Genomic DNA, 19,691 nt, shown 5'->3' with positions numbered 1-19,691 from the left:
TATATATCCTGGTAGACATTGGGAGCAATTGCCTTGGAAAAAATAAGGAATTATAATCCACTATATTCTATCTAAGAGTATGTTCTCAGTATAGAAACAGAGGGCATGAATCTTTTTTTTAATCACATTTTAAACTGAGAAACTATGCCAAGCGAAACCTTGCTGTAGAGGCAATTATACTAGAAAACATCTTCCAGAGACATAAAATCTTCAGAAATGATGTGAGCTATTCCAGGGAAAGGTCTCTTTGTTATCAGAACTGTCCATTTTATCCTTCATCTGTTCAACTATGGTGACACAACATATAGACAACGCCTAAGGCCTTTGAAATTAAATGGAGAGTTAAGCCCTTTGTATATAGTGCCTTTCCATTTCTTCTGTTGTTAAAAGTGGCATAATGTTCCTCTCTGTTTTGCAAAAACTTGTACAGCCCACAGACTCTCAAAAGCGTACAGGATCCTGCTGGCTTTTCAAAGACTGCTGTATTTGTAAACACCGTGGTGGTGTCTATTGATCCTCTCATTTAGCATAAAAACATACAAGAATATTAAAATCTTATATCCTGTGATTTTCAAAATTGCATACTCTTGTGTGTGCAACACATCTGGTGAAAACTCCCATCTGCTGATGACAATTTACAAATGTTTTCTTGAGGTAGCCAGTACACAAATACATTAGGAATGCTCTTAACAAGCATGCAGAAAACACAGTCCACAGTGTGGTTCTTCTTCCAGCTGCAACATAGCAATGACCTTTGTACAACAGCAATAAGAAATGAAAGTTTTATTTCAAAGCCAACACCTGACAAGCATCTTGCCAACTTTGGTGTTGGTTCTTCAGCATACGCTATGAGACTGGAGGTTAAATATTGGCACATTGCACTTTACCTGTGCTAATATTTGGGGTCAGTCATGGTCCTGTTATATATCTATGCCAATGACTAAAATACTTGTTCCAATTATAATATCTGGAATAGTATTAATATGCTCTACTTCACCAAAATAGTATGTTCATATGCACTCAGTTCACAAAAAATTGTATTTACATTATTGAATTATAAAATTAGCGTCCCTACTGGTGACAGCCTTATGTCTCATGACCCTCATTAATAAGACTAGCTCTGGGTGATGAAGCTTTCCAATTAGGGACACTGATTTTAATCAGTGCCCAAGATGACTGTGAACAGGCAGCTGCTAGTGGGTTAATATCAAAAGAACGAGTACTCTGAATCTAGTCTCTAAAGGCATGTGTTATGTATCTGTCTAGGTTTGCCATCACATCTCTGCAATTTGCACTAACCTAACAGGCAGTTTTAGGAAAGAGGACAAAGACAGGAAAAAGATGTGGCCATGAATTTTCACATTACTCCACTCTCTTTGGGCGTCTTGGTAAATCTCTGATTTGACATCTGACACAGAATCACCTAGAACATGTTCAAAATCTGGGTAGGTAGAGTGAAACAAACACTAATTCCTACAGATAAAGTGAAATTTACCAAATAAAGCCTCCGTTGGATCCAGTCTTAAGCAATTCAGATGCCTCCCTGAAAGTGAGTTAGCTCATTTATAAATGGTTTACACTGATATCAGGTAGAAATAAGCTACACATTAGGATCACAGAAGCAGCTGAGCAGTCATCTTCTATTGATATCACAGAACCTTTGCAACTTATACCGCTGAAGATTTCAAGCCAAAATTTCAGGACTGGAGTCATCCAAGGCAAAATACAGATAGGCCAGAGGACTATACACCAGCATGTAGCATTATACCTCCATGAGAAGTGTCAGATTTTTCACTTTTATTTAGTCTTCATCTGAGTTGGCTTTCACTGATGTCTCCAGCCATCTTCAAGGTGATATAGATCAGATTCATATGCCATAGGCATCTAGTGCAATCTTAACTACCATCACTTAACAGAAAACTGGGAACAAAAAAATAAAAGAAGTTCCTAACACGAACAGGTATATACATACAAGGTAGCCAAACTACCTCTGTACAACACCTTGAACAATCAACATCCTGAGTCATTGTGGCACTTAAACCATTTGGCAAAACACAGGATAACATCTGAGACAGCATTATCCTGATCAGCTATTGAAAGTGATACACTAATTAAAAAGATAATCTAACAGGGTATTTGGAAGGTGTCTTCCAAAGCAGCAGTAAAAACGACAATTATTTACACTTCTGTCTGAGTGAGGCTATTTAAAATACAGCAGCTTTATTAAGAATATGAAATGAGTTGCTTGTGACCACATAAACTAAAATTCTGAGCTAATTCTGGATGTTCTTTCATTCCAGTGTTACTGAGTAGAGGAAATGAAGGTGAAGGAAGGAAATGGCCTTCCTGGAGTCCATGATTAAATTTCAAGATGCCCAGACTTTCCTCTCCCTGGAAAGTTTTCCACCAGAGGCAATATACCACAATTACTCACTGACACAAATATTCAAGAGGAAAATATTTTTCTTTAGCTTGCACTTATGAAAGGCACTGATCCATTTCAATCATAGTAGACTTAGCAGGCAAGAGGCTAACCATTGGCTTGTCTTAGATTAATTTCATACATCATAAATATTGAATTCCATTACTGAAGCAACAAATGCAGCCTATTTCTTAAAGTTTATTTATGGCATAATGGTATAATGGCATGATAAACCATTTCCATGTAAAAAAAACAACAAGAATTTACCATTTGAAAAGATTCTTGGTTTAGCCCTCCAAAAATAATATTGATTTTTTGTAACAGTCTACATGAAGAAATAACAAGGAGGCATATCTCCCCTTCACTATACACCCTTTCATTATGAATGAGAACTTAAAAATGTAAGTGCATCAGAAAAGCTCCAGTGTTTCTGACATCATGGGACCCCACTCCCTTTCCATCTGAAAGCATTCTGGAGCAGATCCCATGAACCAATAGGTTGTTCTCTGCATTTACAGAAGCCCTTTGTTCAAGTTATGTGCTCATCTTCTCCTTTCAAGTAAGTCCTGGCTCACAACTGTGTTTCCTCTTGTTCCAGAGAATGTGGAGGGACATGGCAAGATGCTGGAAGAGATGCTAGCTTCTGAAGCTTAGGGTGTTGCAGAGGTTTTGGCCTGTGAAAAGAACGGCGGCTTTGTACACGTCTGGCTGCAGCAGATCTGTAATTTGCTTGTACATCAAGCAACATTTTCTCCTCCTGGGGGTCCTTCATATAAGAGTCTTCCAGCCCTTCAAACAGAAGTAGAGAATTCTCTTCTTGGGAATTCTCTGACTTGTAGCTAACTTCGGAACAGTAACCTGAGTTTACTGTCTCTTTGTTATTCGTATCTGTACCTTCCTCCCAGAAAAGGTCAGGTACATTTGGGTCACAAGAAGCTATATACTCAGAGACAGTAGAAAGAGATATATTCCCTCGGTTTTCCAGTGAGGAATAGTTCTGTGTCCAAGGCATTTGAAGACAAGATGGGAAGAAGTGGAGGGGAGTCACCGAAATATTTTGGTTTTGGTTTAGTTGGTCATCTGAAGAGGAGTATTCTGTCATTTCAACATCATGGTCCATATCACCTAGAGAGCACAATTAAATAGAAACATTTGTAATACACACTTTCTGTACTAGTATGCTGGCTATTGGGCTTTGCTTTTGGATATTTTTGTGAAAGTGAGTGGTTTAAGATGGCTTTTTTTTTTTTTTTTTTTTTTTCTGGGGAACTGTACCCTGTCCCAGTTTCTATCTCGGACAACCTAAAGTGAGTTTATTAAACTTCTTATCCTTGCTGAGTATCAGGCAAAACTTAGTTCAGTGGTTGTGATGAAGAACTGCCTGTTTCAGATATTTAGGAGATGGAGCCATCATCTGGTCATTAGGGTGTATCTTTTTCTTGAAACATTTAGTCCTGATGCTCAGCAAGGAAATCTTTCATAAACTTTTGAAAGAAATTGTGCTCTTTCAATCGAGTAGCAGAGCATATCACCAGGGGGTCAATTTCTTATTCACTGGAGCCTATGATCAGTTTTCTGTATGCTGTAGACTATGTAGAGAAACTTCACATTTCCACCCTTGGCTTTCAGTTTACATTGCTTTTTAAAACCTATTATTTGACATTTCAGTACCATTGTCCTGTTAGGAGAATTTTGTTAAGGACAAAATTCAGAGGAATGTTTCAGGGAGTAATCAAGGTCTAAGCTTATTAGCATGGGAAATCTAACTTCCCAAAACACTTCCTAAGAAACACAGCAGTCAAAACCCAGATATTTTGATATATCAGAGATACGTGCATAAGAACTTGTACATACCAGTTCCTAATAATAAAGTCAATTACAAATAAGGCAATAGAATGGAGGAAAAGAACAAAGGTTAGCAAGAAAATGTTCAGAAATCATATGCCAATATTTTACAATGATGTTCTAAGTGGGAAAAAAAATGAAGATAAGTTCAGTGTGGATAAGTGTCAAGGAGGAGTTTTCCTTTTGGAATGCTGTTCATTGTTCAAGTTTTTAATGAGGATATTGGAACTTAATCCAGTGTTCATTTTAAAACATCATTTTAAAATAATCAAAGATGTATTAATAAGGAACTGAGTACTAGAATGAACCACAGACCTACAGGCCACTGCAGTAAAGAAAGTGATGTGCTTCCTGTAATTACACTTGAACTGGCACATCTTCTGCAGGCACACAAGCCAGAACAGAATTAAAATGGAACTTCTTTTTCTATTTCTTTTCAAAAGTTTATTAAGTTCTTCTCAAAGCTGAATTACCAGCATACACTCTTATCCTGAGGTCTTAGTCTGAACAAAGTTTCGCCAACTAACTAAAGAATTGCATTCAACTTGCCACATTCTTTTATTTGTTGATGCACAGAGGACACTAGGTCATACATCTGTGATCGTGGATTCCACAAAAGTGAATTCATGATGAAACTGACTATTGCATTTCATTATATAATCCCCACAGTGCCCTATGTTCTGTTTAATTATGATGTCTGAATTGTGACCTGACCCACCTCATTTACAGCACTGACTGTGTTGATTATAGAAGTGGAGGCTGCTTTTTATGGTGCAGAAAATTTCCACAAAGCAAGAATTAAAGAGCAACAAGAATATTCATTTCAACCCAGAGCCAATTAAATTTTACACATGAGAAGCAACAAGTTATTTACTGCATCAGAAAGCTAAATATTTTTCTGGTTTCAAAATAAGGTATGGATTAAGATAAACTCACAGTTTAAGGATAAATCTCTAACCAAAACTGGAATTCTGCTTCTCCACAGTCTGTGTAATTATCTCAACATGTACAAGGGAACTCTGATGCATTCTAGTAAACATGCTTAATTTTTAAACCCTTTCTTATGCAATTAAATTATGACATCACCAGTGTCATTGAGTACTTGTATTGTAGAAGTGGGACCATTTTCCTTTCCTGGGGACTGGATAAATAACTTGGACAAGTGCTCAGAACTGACTCAAGGCTTCTTAGCAATAGAGTCAAAATACATATTGTAATCATGCTAAGAATGAGAACCTTAGCCCAGCTCATTGCTGGTCTAGCCTTGCTGCTCCTATTGTACATACGAATACGTTAGAGTCCAGTGTGTGAAAGGACTCATCTGATCTCTTATGGGCAAACCATATCCTTTGGTACCAGCAACTGGCATTGTCTTTCTGGGGCTTCAGACTACTCTGCTTACCTCTGCCGACAGTAGTGACATTAGTTGAAAAGACCAATCGCTGTTTAAGGGGGTTGAATCAGAATTACCTGATTCTTGTTAGGGACTTCAGGTATAAATTTTATCATCTAGAACTGACTAACCAAGAAACCTAGAACCTCTTGAAAATGGGTACACAATATTCCAGTATTTGGAATACTATTTCTTGGCATATAATATGTTGAAGCCAAAACAAAGAGCAGAACATTTATCTGCTGTAAAAATAGCAAGGCGTTAGAGCCCAAATAGTTGGACAGCTCTTCTGCAGAAGGAAAATAGAAAGATGTTTTGTTATTCAAGCTGGAGGAAAATAGAAGATGTTTAGTTGAACAAAGATATCAGGAAGGAAAGAGATGCTCTGGGAGAAGAAAAATCAGGAAAGTAAGTTTAGTTGTCAGTAGTCAGGGTTGATAAAAAGGCTGATTAAAATAAAGGTGATAATATCTTTTCAAATATTACATATGTGTTGACTCTGGGAGAAAAGATCTGGGTCGGTCCTCTGGGCCATCTGCTAGCAGGAAGGAATCTATTGATTTATTGCTGAGCCGGAATGGAGTGAGCCGTCTGAAGTTGTTTGGAGAATATGGGATCTGCACTCGGGCCCTTTGTGATGGTACCACAGTATCTTCACTAGATAACCATGGTGAAAACTTCATGTAGATGCTTTGATCATCGTCGACTGAAAATACTGGGTTATCAATTCCTAAAAAAAGTTCACGAGTGACAAATAAAATTAATCAAAATAATTTCTTGGTAATACAGCAAGATGCTTTGTAAAGAAGAAAGCTACAGTGGGGAAAAAAGGCCAATACACGCTGGTACAGGTGTGACTAGGCCAATACACAGACCATTATACACACATAGGTGGTTCTTTCTACCTTTGTTGTTGCTAGTCATTTTGGATTTCTATTGAAGAGAAAAACTGGATATTATATCCAATATGCACTTATGTTTGGGATATCTGGAGGTAAAAAATAAACTCAGTAAAAGAATAAATCATTCAGCAAATTTTAAGCAAAATAAAGCAGCACAATATAAAATAACTGCAGAAAATTCAAACCAAACCAAGAAAAAATAAACAAAAGATGGAAAAAAATCCAAAAGCATAAACTGCACAACTCCATAAAGAAATGAGATGTGTGTGAGGGAGCTAAAGCAGGCACAGAATGATCAGAATAAGTTACGGGAGCCTTTTAACATAGGTATCAAGTTTGTAGAGTTTGAACAGAAAAATAAATTTTAATAATTAGTCTAAGTCTGCATCTTGCCACCCACTTGTTTCTGGATCGATTTCTGGGTGTCTTTATATATTCTCAAACATAGACTTTGTCATAGAACAGTGAAAAGGCTGTATCAGCATGTCTGCCAAAAGAGTACAGACACAAGCATTTTTCTTCACTCCATGCACCATGTTACATATGAAGCACACAGTGGCATGCTGAAGATTCAAACACAAAAGTGCTAAAAAGAAACACTACATTTTAAAACTTTATAAATCATATCATATAATTTCTGTTATATGTAGTGATACACTTTCAATCTGATATTTTGGAGCCTTTCAGGGCTGGAAATCAAGCCCAATGAATGCTCCAGGAATGCTGCAAATCTGCCCTTTTCAGTGACTTCTATGAGCCTGTAAGGATCTGAGTGAGTTGTGAATTTAGGAGGAGAAATCCTGGGTGAAAGAAGCAGCACGAAATTTATCACAACATAGTGCTTCAAATGCAAGTAGAAAACAGTTCTACAGGACTAGTATTGACTGGTCTTGTGAGGTAGGACAACCTAGTGGTTTTACGTCTGGATTAGACGGTCATGCTCACAACTTCTATCAGTAGCAATTCTGATTGTCTCCATAACACTGGATATCCAAAACTTGTTATCTGTTAACATTAATATTAAGCAAATATATTTTCTAATAGAATACATCAAAGCAAAACAAAACAAAAAATACAGGCTAAATCAACAGTATTTATAGTATTTTCTTTAACATTTGAGAAAAACCCCTCTGTAGGTAATTAATATTTTTACCAGTAGGAGCATCTGTGAAATTTTGCTTCGTTACATTAGCCAGGAAATCAACTCCTTTGCCTAGATGCAAAGTTTCATAATCGTTATTTTCTTCTGATTCAGAAAACTCAAAATCTGGAGGAAAAAAAAGAAAGTCCAATTTAATTAGAGATTTGTATCAGTTCTGACTGATAGAATTTCATGCTGTTTTGATGCTGGCATAGTTAGCAAAGATATATCTTTAACAAGGATCTAGGTAAGGGCAAAACTGTTGATTAATCAACAGTTGTAATACTGAAATGCAAATGTGGAAGTATATAGAGATTGCAGCTTAGATACCAATTACATCAAGAAACTCAGCATAGGTTTCTGGCTTGCAATATTATCTGGTGCCATGATAGGCAGACATTTCACACTCTGGCTAAGCTTTTGGCTAACAGAATTGTCTGCTTTCCTGGGACTGAAACAAACCTGAACTCCTGCAGTAGAATCAGTTTTGCAACAGCTGCTAAACCACTTGTTAAGACTGTCTTCTAATGAAGCTCTTTTTCTTTAAATAGGGGATGACATCTATACACAGTGGTCTTTAACAAGACAGCACTGAATGACCTACTTATAAGTACTGGAAAGCTCTTCCCATGAAAAAAATTTCTAGAATATTACACTTATTCGGGCAGCCTGTATTGACCCTGTCAGTCAAAGAAAAATAATGCTCAGGAAATTATTCCAAGAACATACATAACGAGAAATATCTTTGCTTGGAGCTACTGAGAAAAGATTAATCCTCCTCTACTTTACTTCAGTTCTCTTTGAGATCAAGAGGTTGTGTGCATAAACAGAGGAACGAACACATATAAGAGTTAGTTCAGTGGCTTTTAAACCTCATTTCAATTTTTAAGTGACACATATTATTTTATAACTACATAACAAACATATTAGCATCCATCATGTCTTGCTGTGACTGACATCAATGCCAAAAGATGGCTAAAACATGAGATGAAAGAATTTGGGGCTTTACATGCAGAACCAACTTTTGCTAGGAATGCTCCCTAGGCCACTCAGCTTGAGATCACACTTTGAAGGCAGACTTGTGTGTTAGATTTCTCTATGAAGGGTGAATTAGTACTGAAACTGGCCTCTGACTATATGTTCCTTTCAAAGATACACTCTCCTTGAATTCTAATGTGCTTGCTTAACATCAGCTCTGATTCAGACCTTTCTAAATAAATGGACCTTAACTCAGATCAGAATGCCATCTCAACGACTGAATTTTGTATGACATGGTGTCCTGGGAAGACATATCCTACTGTGATGAAAAAGAAAAATGTTAGCAAAAGTTGCTCTGTGCAGCTTATCCAAAAGGAAGCTGAAAGTTTATCTACATTGTAGCCACTGCATTGTATTGTGTTATGTTAAAAATGTGAGTGAAAAGGCCCAATAAAATTTGGTTTGTCATCCAGCTGCCTAGAAAAACAGCTTCTAAATCATCAAGACACTGCATTAAAGCATGGAGCAGATCCCCGCTCTGAATTCTGAATTATGACTAGAAGTCCCTTTTTAATACCAGCTTCACTGTTGCATATCATGAATTTCTTCAGTGATGCTTTACTGACAATATGGTAAAATGCAGTTAATGAAACTGGTCTGAGAATCTTTTTACCTTTTTCCTTCAAAGTAAAATCTTGTACTGGATTTTCTGAAGGTATTTTTCCATTTGGTATGCCACTGCTGTTTCGCTGAAAGAAAAAAACCTGAAGTTACCAAAAACGCTGCCATCATCAGATAGCAATGGCAGTGACATCCTTTGAAATCGTGAATTCATCAGCATAACCCTGAAATCTGTTGTAAACTTTGTTTGAGACTCAATATGGATGTCATTATTTTCCCACCAACACTTATACGCACTATAGGAAAAGAAAGGAACTTCGGCTCTTTGTATGCTGTACGTTCCCTCTTAGTTTCATGTGAATTCTGTGGAACGCTCTATGCTGTAATGCTAGCCTGCTACATCTACCCTGCAGCATGTTCCAACAGTGTTGTAGCATGGCTCAGGGCCTGTTGTTTTTCAAGTGATCAAAAACCTGTTGCCCAGAAACGTCCCAAAGCATAGAGAAAAGCAGCATGTGAGAAGATGCCCCTTGAGTTATCTCATGGTTTAATCTCTTCTTCCTTAGGCCCTTTAAGTTCATGAAGTGATATAGGACAGAGAGAAATGCAGGACATAGGACCTGTCAGAGCCCTCCCTGCCCTCCCAGCCCCTTAGTTTCTATAATAGGTGGCTACATCTGGGTCCTTGTGAAAGTATTTTACCCTTTTTTGGCCCCGGTCTCGCTTGTGGATTTTATTGAGCTTCTTGGAATGGTTTATTCCTAGTTTGGTACTCTTGAAAGATTCTAAGCGCTTCCTCATTGTCCTATGGAAAATCTCCTTGTCTTGTTTGTCATCTTCACTGTGCATGATCTCATGTCGACTGTACAGGTGTTTGTGCTGTTGCCAGGAAGGGAAGGCAATATTCATTTATTTAGAAATACAGCTGGAAGCCCTGAATCAATGCATTCAATCAGTGTCATGCAAATGTAAACAACCTCATAAAAGACTAGTCTGAAGGCATTAGTGAAACTCCTATTTTTCTTTCTCTTTCTTCGCCATGAAACAGGTAGAAGTCCAGGAATTTTAAGTACGTAAGAGTGACTGTCATTCAAAGACTCTCCCTCTAAGTGTCTGAATCACTTCAGTTCATAAACACGCCATTTAATCCTGCTTCAGAACCTATATTGGACCCAGTTCTGCTTTCCATTGGCCACAGTGAAATCAAAGGCTCTAGTGCTGTTAAAAAGGCATGTTCATAAATGAGAAAGGTATAGACAGCCTATCTTCCTCAAGGGTGCGGATTTTGCAGATGGGTTCTTTCCTTTTGAGTTTCACTGCCAAGTTTTGGTTCCTAACGTCTCCTAGTTTTAGACTGGAAAACAGTCCAATGCTAGCCTTCTGCTCTCACCTCCTGCCTGGGTTTATACAGGTACTGTTGTAGGGTGTGATGAGCAACTGTGTCTTCTGTGTCCCGGATACTTTTCCTCCTCTGCTCTAAAGCTTGCATATCAAGGCAAACTGGTCCAGCTTTTTCTCTCCTGAAGAAGAATACAATACACAAATAGCAGTTTTAACAAACAGTAATTGCTGAAGGGGAAGGAAAATATGGAATGAGAGGGAGAAATGAAGATGAAGTTTAAAAACAAAAAAAAAGGAAAGGTCAAAATGGGCCAAATGAAAATGAGTGAACAAATACCTAATGGGAAATGTGAAAAGATTACTGTTTTTTTATCTTTCAGGTAGGTGTAGCATTAATTTCTCAATGTACATGACACAGGCTGTTTAGTGAAAGAATCATGAAAGAGTTCTGGAAGGAGCAATATTTTGTCCTTGCTTTTCTCCCGACTTTTTCTGAAGCAGACACAGAAATGACATCTAGCCCTGCCTATAGTAGTTGGTTAACAAAAGGCACACGGAACAACTCTAAAGCTTCATCTCACCAGCCTCTACTGCAAAAATTTGCTTGTGTGTAAAATGCAACAATATAATGGTAGGTATACCCATTTTATGTGGGAGAAAAGATTGATTGAAGTTCGAAAAAGTAGTGAATGAAGCCCCTGTAATTTGCATATTTCAAAATTTATAACACTGTTTCCATTTCCTCATATATAACATAACACCCCCAACACACACACACACTGCCCCTCAATCAGTCCACATTACTTACAGCAAATAAGAGACGGAGCTTTCCACCGTACTTGGGCGTGGGGTGCTGAAATCCACATTTACCATGTTATCTGTACTTGGAGAACGTATAAATGCCAAGGAACCTCTACGTTCTCCCTGGCCACAGAAAGAAACAAGACATATTACAGCTGTAACCACTTAGGGCAAAATGTGTATCAGAAAATGCAGATGATTTGTGAGGCTGCTGTATGCAAATGGCACAAGAAGCATGTGAGAAGTTGTATTTGTGTAATGAATATGAAACATTTTTGATATTATGGTTTCTTTATGTTAAGTGACATGATCCCAGTGAACAAAGCTAGGAGAAAAACTATTCCACCCTTGTAGATTGATTTTGATGAGGTGAGTGATTTCTTAGCCCTCAATCTGTTTGCAAATTGTATCCTTGCACTCTTGCAGTCTAACCCTTTTCTCTTCACAGGCCCTTTCAGGGATAGCCTTTGTACTTTGCACCACATTGCAAACCAAGTATGTAGGGACATCTATGCAGATTTTTATGAGTCAACACACCACTGCACTAACAGTAGCATTTTCAAAGATACCACACTAAGTTTTCTGTTCTCTAAGACTGGAAGCAGCAAATGTTAAGTAGTGGTAGTAGTCTTCAAGACTATTTTAAAGAGGTTATGGCTTGAAGAGATGAGATACTGAAGAGGTGAGATTTGCTTTCAGTTCTAAAACTAGTGTCACAGAAGTGAATTACTGGAAAAGCTCAGGTTTATGTCTTTACTGTTTTCCCTACTGCTTACGTAATCTCTTGTTTAGGTGAAAGGTAGCTGTTGAGTGACATTGTGGTTACATAGACTGAACCCATCTATGGTTTTGAATCACAGCAGAGAGAAATCACATAGCAGAGCTCTACATTTTAAACTGTAATAAAGAATACACCAAGAAAAACCATCTCCCTTGCAGAATATTGAAAGATATTTTATCTACATTTCTCCAACTTTAACTGTATTTTATCCCCTTTACATTTTTATATTCATAAAGCAAATCAAACAAATGTCTCCTGTTACTGTGTTAGCCCACATACATGTTACAGTAGTATGTGTTGGATCAGATCAGTGGCATTAAGAAGTACGCTCTGGCCTTTGTAGTCAGAAAACTTAGGAGAAATAAAAGTAAATTCTGGGTCAGCATCATCCCATCCATTTTCATAAGTGCATCTGACTCTGTTTTCAAATCAAGTTTAATGTTTCATACATACATCAAACCATAACATCAGTGGAAGAATTTTAGCCAGAAGTTATGAGCTGTAAGTATTTTAAGTTGCTTCTATTAACTTGCTCTGGCTTAGGCTCTGTCCTCACAACTGTAAGGAATTTATTTAGGTTCAGATTGAACTCTCTCAAGCTCTTGTTTATTGTACAGATGCAGAATAACAGCAGAGCTGAAAAAAAGAAAAATTTATAAAATAATTTTTAAACTCCTCTGTTTCTTGCAAGTGAGAAGAGAGTGAGTAGCTGAGGGAGGCAGACCTTCAGTCGTCCTGGAAGAAATGGCTTAAATGTCAATGTCAGCTTGTAATTCACAGATATTTAGCTCAAAGATATATTTAAGAAGTCAAGGAAAAGTAGTTAAAGCAGTGTATCACTGAAGCAAATACTAACGTGAGAAAGGTAGAATGACTTCAGGATTCACAGCTCAGATTAATCAGGCATATTAACATAACTAATTTCCACTGGAAGAAATAATATTGCAAATCTTTTTTAGAACCTGGAGAACTTTTGATTTATTTGCCTATCATCACCAGATTAGTAGACATTTACCAATAGAATTTGTCTGCAAAACACAGTATATACAAATAGTGTTTGGACTAGGGTAACAAAAGTCAGTTTCCTTGTGTTATGAATGGTACTAAGGTGCAATGAAAAAGGCAACTCTCCTAAAAAGTTAATCATCTAACTTAATCTGACATTAGTATATGGTATTCAAGACATTATTGGGTAAAGATTCTGGGGCTAAATCTGCATGGCTTAGTGATCTACAGAGCCCTTTGCATCAATTAAAGACAAAAAATACTGTAATTAATCTACTGAACAGATTCAGCAGTGAATCTGAACATGAATCTCATGCTCATCAACGTCAAAGTCATTATCTAACTTTCCTCCTTTCAGGTGTGATCAAGAAAGCACCACAAAAAAGAAAATTCGTTCTTGAGCTAAAAGGTCAGCAAACTGAATAGGTAATTTACAAAATCACAAAAGGAGGTATTTGCTTATCTTGTGAACCTCTCCCCATTTTTCATACTAAAATAATTTCCAAATTTCATCTTATTTTCTGAATTTAATCTTTGAAATTCCATGTTTCACTGGAAGAAGTATGCCTGGCTGTAGCTCATTTTCAAAAAAAGAAAGAGATTAGTAGTAGTAGTAGTAGTAGTATCAGTTATAGTAATAGTGTTAATTTTAATTAAAAAAATTAACTGGTGTATTACGTCACTGTGAAAAAGTGTTCACTTGGTGATTACAGGCATAGATAGATTATTACTTCAAAGATCAGAGTTTAAAATACTTCATTTAAAACTATCCTCTACACGGTATGAATACTGCACATCTGTGGTGATTTGAGCTAAGGTGGCCAGTGTCATACTGAAGAGGATTAGGAGTTCTTACACAGCCTATTAACATTGCTCCAGTCTGGGAATGGTACTCCTGCAGAAGGCCGGTAGCTTTCTTCCATTCTGTAACTTTAAAAATTTATCCTGTTGCAAGTCTTAAGTTTGTCTAACTTCACAACTCTGTGATTGCCTTTGATATCACTTTAACCCTAATTTTTGAAGTGTGGGTGTTATTATTTCACTGAATTAAAGTTAACCTTCTCAAATTTTTTGTATTACTGTGATATGGCAGAAAGAGATTATAGCAGTCCACTACTTTGGTCATATATCCACACCATTTGGAAGTGTGCTTCTTCAAATCAGGTTTGTCATCGCATAGAACTGCTCTGCAGGAGCCAGACTCTGTTGACACATTTAGAAAGACAGTAGTTTGCCTGATCCCTTTGGAATGACAGTATTTTTTTGTGCAATGAATATAGAAACTAACTTATTCAGTAAAATCCAACAGAAAAGTACTCTGACATCATAAGTACAATATACTCATGCATGGGGATCAGGCATGATACTGAGAACTATAGGCACTCAAACAGATGGTACTGAGATTCAAAACACATTTAGGTTAAAAAAAAAGCAGAGCAGAAATTAAAATAGTTTTCTTTTAGACATCTCCTGAAATATACCAACTTTTGGTTACATTATAAATAAATATATTTTTAAAAATAAATAAAAAACCAAAGCCAAAGCAAAGCCAGAATGATCCTATAATAAGTTAACAAGTGTTCATAAGTACCTCAGCCACATAGCTAATTGCATCCTTCAAGTTGAGTTCATGGAAAACATTAAGGATCTGGTCCCTTGATTTTTGAGCAGACCTTCTCATCAGTACTTTACTGAGGAATTTCCTATCAAAATTGGACCACCTGGTAATTTAAACAAACTGCGTTAATGGCAACAAGAAATTTTAGTTTCACAGCATCTTTAGTTTAGCATAAATTATATTTTTGTGATCTAAGCACGTTAAAAAAAAAAGGTGAACGTAGCAATGTGATGGATTTGTGTTTTGAAGCTTTTCAGTTAGCATTTAAAGAAGGTTAAGGAAAAGCCTGCTACAGAGTTACGCAACTGTCACAAAGCATTTAATAGGTTCACTTACCAAACACAACAGCAGGAGTGCTATGATTACAGTCTCCCATTTCAGAGTCACTAGGACATTTTATACTCTGGGAGATCATACAACCTTATTTTTCCACTTCTGATTATGCATTGTTATAGTTAATAGCTTCATTCTAAAAGTTTAATTTGCTTTCCTCCTTTGGAATGGAATCTGCTTTTCCCCAGACGTATTGTAGGACAGCCAGCCTAGAAAATCTGTTCACAACAACAGTGCCCTTCCAAAAGCACTTAGAGACGGCCTTATTCATGCCATTGATGTACTCTGAGGAATAGAAGTGATGTGTATTTTCTGTGGTTTACACTTCCAAGCTTGTCTGATAATAGGATATCTGCCATGTCATATTTAGGCTCCAGTAGATAGAGGCTGCTTTGCTTTCATCTACCTTCCTCAAGATTTTCTCTCAAGGGCATGAGGCAGCTTTGGAGACTACTATTCAAAGTGATTCTATCCATCTTGCCCGAGTTGAGTATTGTGAGTTTACAACTTTTTATTCAGATTGTTGAAACCTTTTTGTTGTTAAGCATTATTCACAGAACTGATAACTATTCCTTTTCTCTAGCCAGAGCATCTGACAAGCAGTCTCTAATTCAGGCTGCCAAACCTGAGCACATCAGTGAGGATGCTTGGGGCTGCCATTTCTTGGAGGAAGCAGCACTTTCATGTACACATAGTCCAAAAGAAGCAGACTTAAGGTGGCCTCATGCAAAATACATTAGTCATCAAACCATACACTCAGCCATGAATCTTCATTAAGCTACTCCTTCTCTTGTTACTCAGGGAGATTACTTTCTGACATCTAAGAAGTTAAACTCTAATCTGCCACTTTGAAAATATTTAGCTCCATCTTCAAGACAGTATTTCAAAACTGGGGATATATTCCCCCCTATTATAGCCTGCTGAAATTCATTCCCAAAAAGAAAACTAAAAATTTAAACCAAAAGAAAGAGGATGTTCTATTTGGGATGCCTCATGAAAACTCTTCACTGCATAAATAAAAAAAAAACAAAAGGAAATGAAGGAGACTGTCCCTATAACTGGGTATAGACAGGTGAGCAACTCTGCCTGAGCTCAGATACAATCTAGCTCCAGCCTAGGAGCTGTATAGTTATATGAGCATAATGCTAAACCTAAGCTAATATAGTCAGCTTCTCAGCAAGGGTTAGGGGAGTGCTCTGCAGAAAGCTAACAACCCCATGGCTTTTGGATTGGAATTGACATGCTGAGTCAGCAGAATATTAGCAGGTCGGAACTGTGACTGTCCGCACCTATGTGAAATGACCTAACTCCAGGGAGAGAACTGCCTAACCTTAAATAACACTTTTTAAAATGTCCAGATTCAAAGTCCTTTTTTTCATATTTATTCATTTAGATTATGGAAGTCTCTTCATCACAATGGTCACTCTTCACGTGTACTTTAAAGAAAATGGTGTTTGTATCTTTCAGCTGAGTAATTTTGCTTGTCTCAAGATGAATCAACTATAAACAGAGGGGGATGGAAATGATCCATAATTTTCATTATCGATTTCAAACTAATAGGATTAAACTATCCAAGTCTTTTCAAAGCACCCTTTGCCATCACCTTCAGAGGTATTGAACACATCCTTTGTAGAAATAATATAAACAACTAGAACAGTCATAGTTGAGGGTTTTTTAGTGTCTCCACACACAAATAATGTCCATGAAATGGACAGAGGAGGACCAATATTAACATTTTAGGTTAAATCTTGTGCAAACGCATGTTCTCAAATCTTGAGAGAAGCTGATACCTGGATGTGAACTGAGCTATTTGCAAAGGCCTAATCTGAACTGTGGAAGAAAAAGAAGAGGTTACAGTTGCAGTGGACAAGAATAAGCTATTTTTACATTTGGTGTATTTCCAGTATTTTCAGTATATAACCTTTTAAACTACATTTGATATCCTTGCTGTCCCTAAACTCACAGGCTTAAAAAATAATAATTTAAAGATAAGATTTCCTAGCAGTATTCAAACATTCCAAGTTAGCTACTACTTACTTGTCTCTCAGATAATTGTGTCCTATTTGTCCAGAAATGTCTTCTATAGCAGAAAGAATGTGATCAAAGGCCTAGGAAAGTGAAAGTGGAATTAATATCTTCACAGAAATAAAAGGCATAATTAGAAAACAGCTCAGTTTTCATCAGGTTAGACTAAGTGACTATGCAGAATAATTTTATTGCTGCTAAGCAGATTTTTTTCCCATTTACAGAAATACTAACTACTATATGCTTTTCTTCAAAGGTCCTGAGCTTTCTAACCAGTTCTTTACAAAATCACTAACTATTCTTGAACTACAAGGGTCTCAGCAAGAAAGTACTTAAGACTCCATTTTAGCATTCAATTTTAAGGTTCTCTTTTATCAACTCATTTTACCATCTTCATTTCTGCCCTATGAAGTACACCAGCCACTGTTAAAGTCAGTGATTAAATCAGTTGAAACATTCCCCTAGTGTTTCTTTTTAGATGTTTCAGGAATCCATACTTCCCTCAGAGAAAGCACCATTCTTTTGATATCTAAGGCAAAATCCCATACTGGGTATATTAGATAGCTGATAGAAATCCTGAGGTTTATAACTCTTGATTCAAACCAAGGCAACTGCAGAGAGAATTTGGTCTTTTTCAGTATCTGGTTGTTAATATTTCACTCTGAACATTGGAGTCATTACAGCAGAATATACAGCATGCCAAGTTTAGAACAAGATGGGTTATATGGGTTATTCCTGAACATAATATTAATTACTGCATCAGGATATATCTGACATGGAAGCAGAGAAAATGATATTATAAATAAGTTGTCTCCCTCCTACTCCCTGAGAACAGACAGTGCTCCCGCTCACTGAAGGCTGCAATTTATACAGTTCAAGGAGCACTGTGCCTCCTGAGACAATATCTGCCAGAATATTCTAGGAAGTGGTGTATCAGTACATACAACTTTACAAAGTGTTAGGGTTAACATTACTGCTCGGCCTGCACTACTAACAGAGATGTAAAGGTATATTCCATAAATGTAGACAGACTGTATTTCTTCACCTGCGGGAAGAACCCTGATTTTCAAATAGTAAAATATTTGAATGGAAATAGAAATTTGAATTGCTGGATAACAAAAGCATAATGTATTTATTCAGTAGCCTGTAAAAGAACTCCTCAGTAACAAACCCAGTCCATCACTAAGTTATTAATTCACTTCAGGTAACCTCCAATGTGAAACGGACAAGATTAGAAGCTCCTACAAGAACATGTTAAAATACTCAATGCAGGATAGCAGTGTAAATCTGAAAAGTTTATGAATTAAAGAAGGCCATGAAAGATGCCTTATAGTTTTCCGTCCTTTAACTTATATTGTATTGAAAGTGTATGTTTTCTTCTACTGAATAAAAACTGTATAGTGTTGTGTGAAAGGAAAAATAAACTCACTTCCACATGCTTTTTGCTCCAGCAATCTTCGGTCAAAGGTCCTTCTCTTTTAGATGAAAAGAAGGAAGCGTATTCCAGCTGTGCTGTTTCCCCAGTACTCTCAGCCCCATTGAATTCTCAAGTGAAAGACCAGAACCTTCAGTTGGTTATCCCCTCACAGGACTCAACCCAAAGACAAATTACAGCCTACAGATAACTTTCGAAATGTTTGAAGGACTTTGCACTTGAAATTTGATTATCCCTTCCCTTCCAAAAAGAAAATTTCTCTAAGAATTTTTCTCTTAAGGCACTCTGTAAAAATCCAAAAGATACCATAGTTTTGTTTAAAAATATCTTACTCTGCCATGAAGTTTCTCATTCAGTTTAGGCTCTCTGTGTTCAGTTTTCTTCACTTTCAGCCACTGTACCAGAGGCTTGATAGTCAGTCCCTAAGAATTGAAACATGATAATAAATACTTATGAATTATCTTAGACTTGCCTCTAGCTGGTCATTGTTAAAGAGAAATAGAGCGTTTTTCTGTGTTATACGGTCAGTTTCATACTTCTTCAGTTGATCTCTATCCCCTTTAGAAGATAAAATAATGCAGTACCCTCAGCTCCTGTTACAAAGGTTTGAAAAAACACCAACCAGTGGAAAAACATATCTTCTATAAGAAAAATATGGTAGTGGAAGGGTTAAAGTGTTTCCTATACCATTGAATGTGGTATTTTCTACACGTATCAGGAGTTTGTGACAACAATTAAACTTTCTATAATAAATTTGAGGAAAAATTCCAAGCTGGTATATACTGACATATCTTCATGTAAATTAATCTTGGGTTTTTTTCATCCAGAAAGCACTATTTTATTTGGATACTAAATACTTTCTTGTCCCACTGCTTACTCTTATATTTTGAAATAAGGACTTGGGCTCAGGTAGATCAGCTTAATGACTGTATTTGCCCATAAAAAGGACTATTCCCTGTAGTTATTCACATGAGGTGAAGGATGTTTAATCAGATATTAACTTGAGCACTATTAATAACAAGCAGCTACGGCTGAACATTTTTTAGCACA

At 36.8% G+C, this 19,691-nt stretch overlaps 1 protein-coding gene across 2 annotated transcripts in view; it reads right to left on the bottom strand.

Annotated features, from left to right (window-relative positions):
- Positions 1-3,458: 3,458 nt before the first annotated feature.
- SLC9A3 (solute carrier family 9 member A3) overlaps positions 3,459-19,691 on the bottom strand; it is a 55,584-nt gene continuing 39,351 nt past the window's right edge. Inside the window, exons 8-17 of one of the 2 annotated variants that reach the window (XM_064443782.1) lie at positions 18,974-19,063; positions 17,219-17,289; positions 14,822-14,951; positions 11,452-11,567; positions 10,693-10,822; positions 10,005-10,181; positions 9,355-9,430; positions 7,716-7,829; positions 6,147-6,390; positions 3,459-3,547 (exon numbers count right to left, since the gene is read on the bottom strand). In XM_064443782.1, coding sequence (XP_064299852.1) covers positions 3,544-3,547; positions 6,147-6,390; positions 7,716-7,829; positions 9,355-9,430; positions 10,005-10,181; positions 10,693-10,822; positions 11,452-11,567; positions 14,822-14,951; positions 17,219-17,289; positions 18,974-19,063 — 1,152 coding nt within the window. In that variant the 3' untranslated portion in view covers positions 3,459-3,543. Of the gene's footprint in view, positions 3,548-6,142; positions 6,391-7,715; positions 7,830-9,354; positions 9,431-10,004; positions 10,182-10,692; positions 10,823-11,451; positions 11,568-14,821; positions 14,952-17,218; positions 17,290-18,973; positions 19,064-19,691 lie in introns of those variants that run through there. The other variant, XM_009511096.2, reaches the window with a different exon arrangement.

The sequence above is a fragment of the Phalacrocorax carbo genome, chromosome 2 (genome assembly GCF_963921805.1).
Source record: "Phalacrocorax carbo chromosome 2, bPhaCar2.1, whole genome shotgun sequence".
In the NCBI taxonomy this organism is placed as follows: domain Eukaryota; kingdom Metazoa; phylum Chordata; class Aves; order Suliformes; family Phalacrocoracidae; genus Phalacrocorax; species Phalacrocorax carbo.
This window is presented reverse-complemented; position numbering and strand designations above follow the sequence as displayed.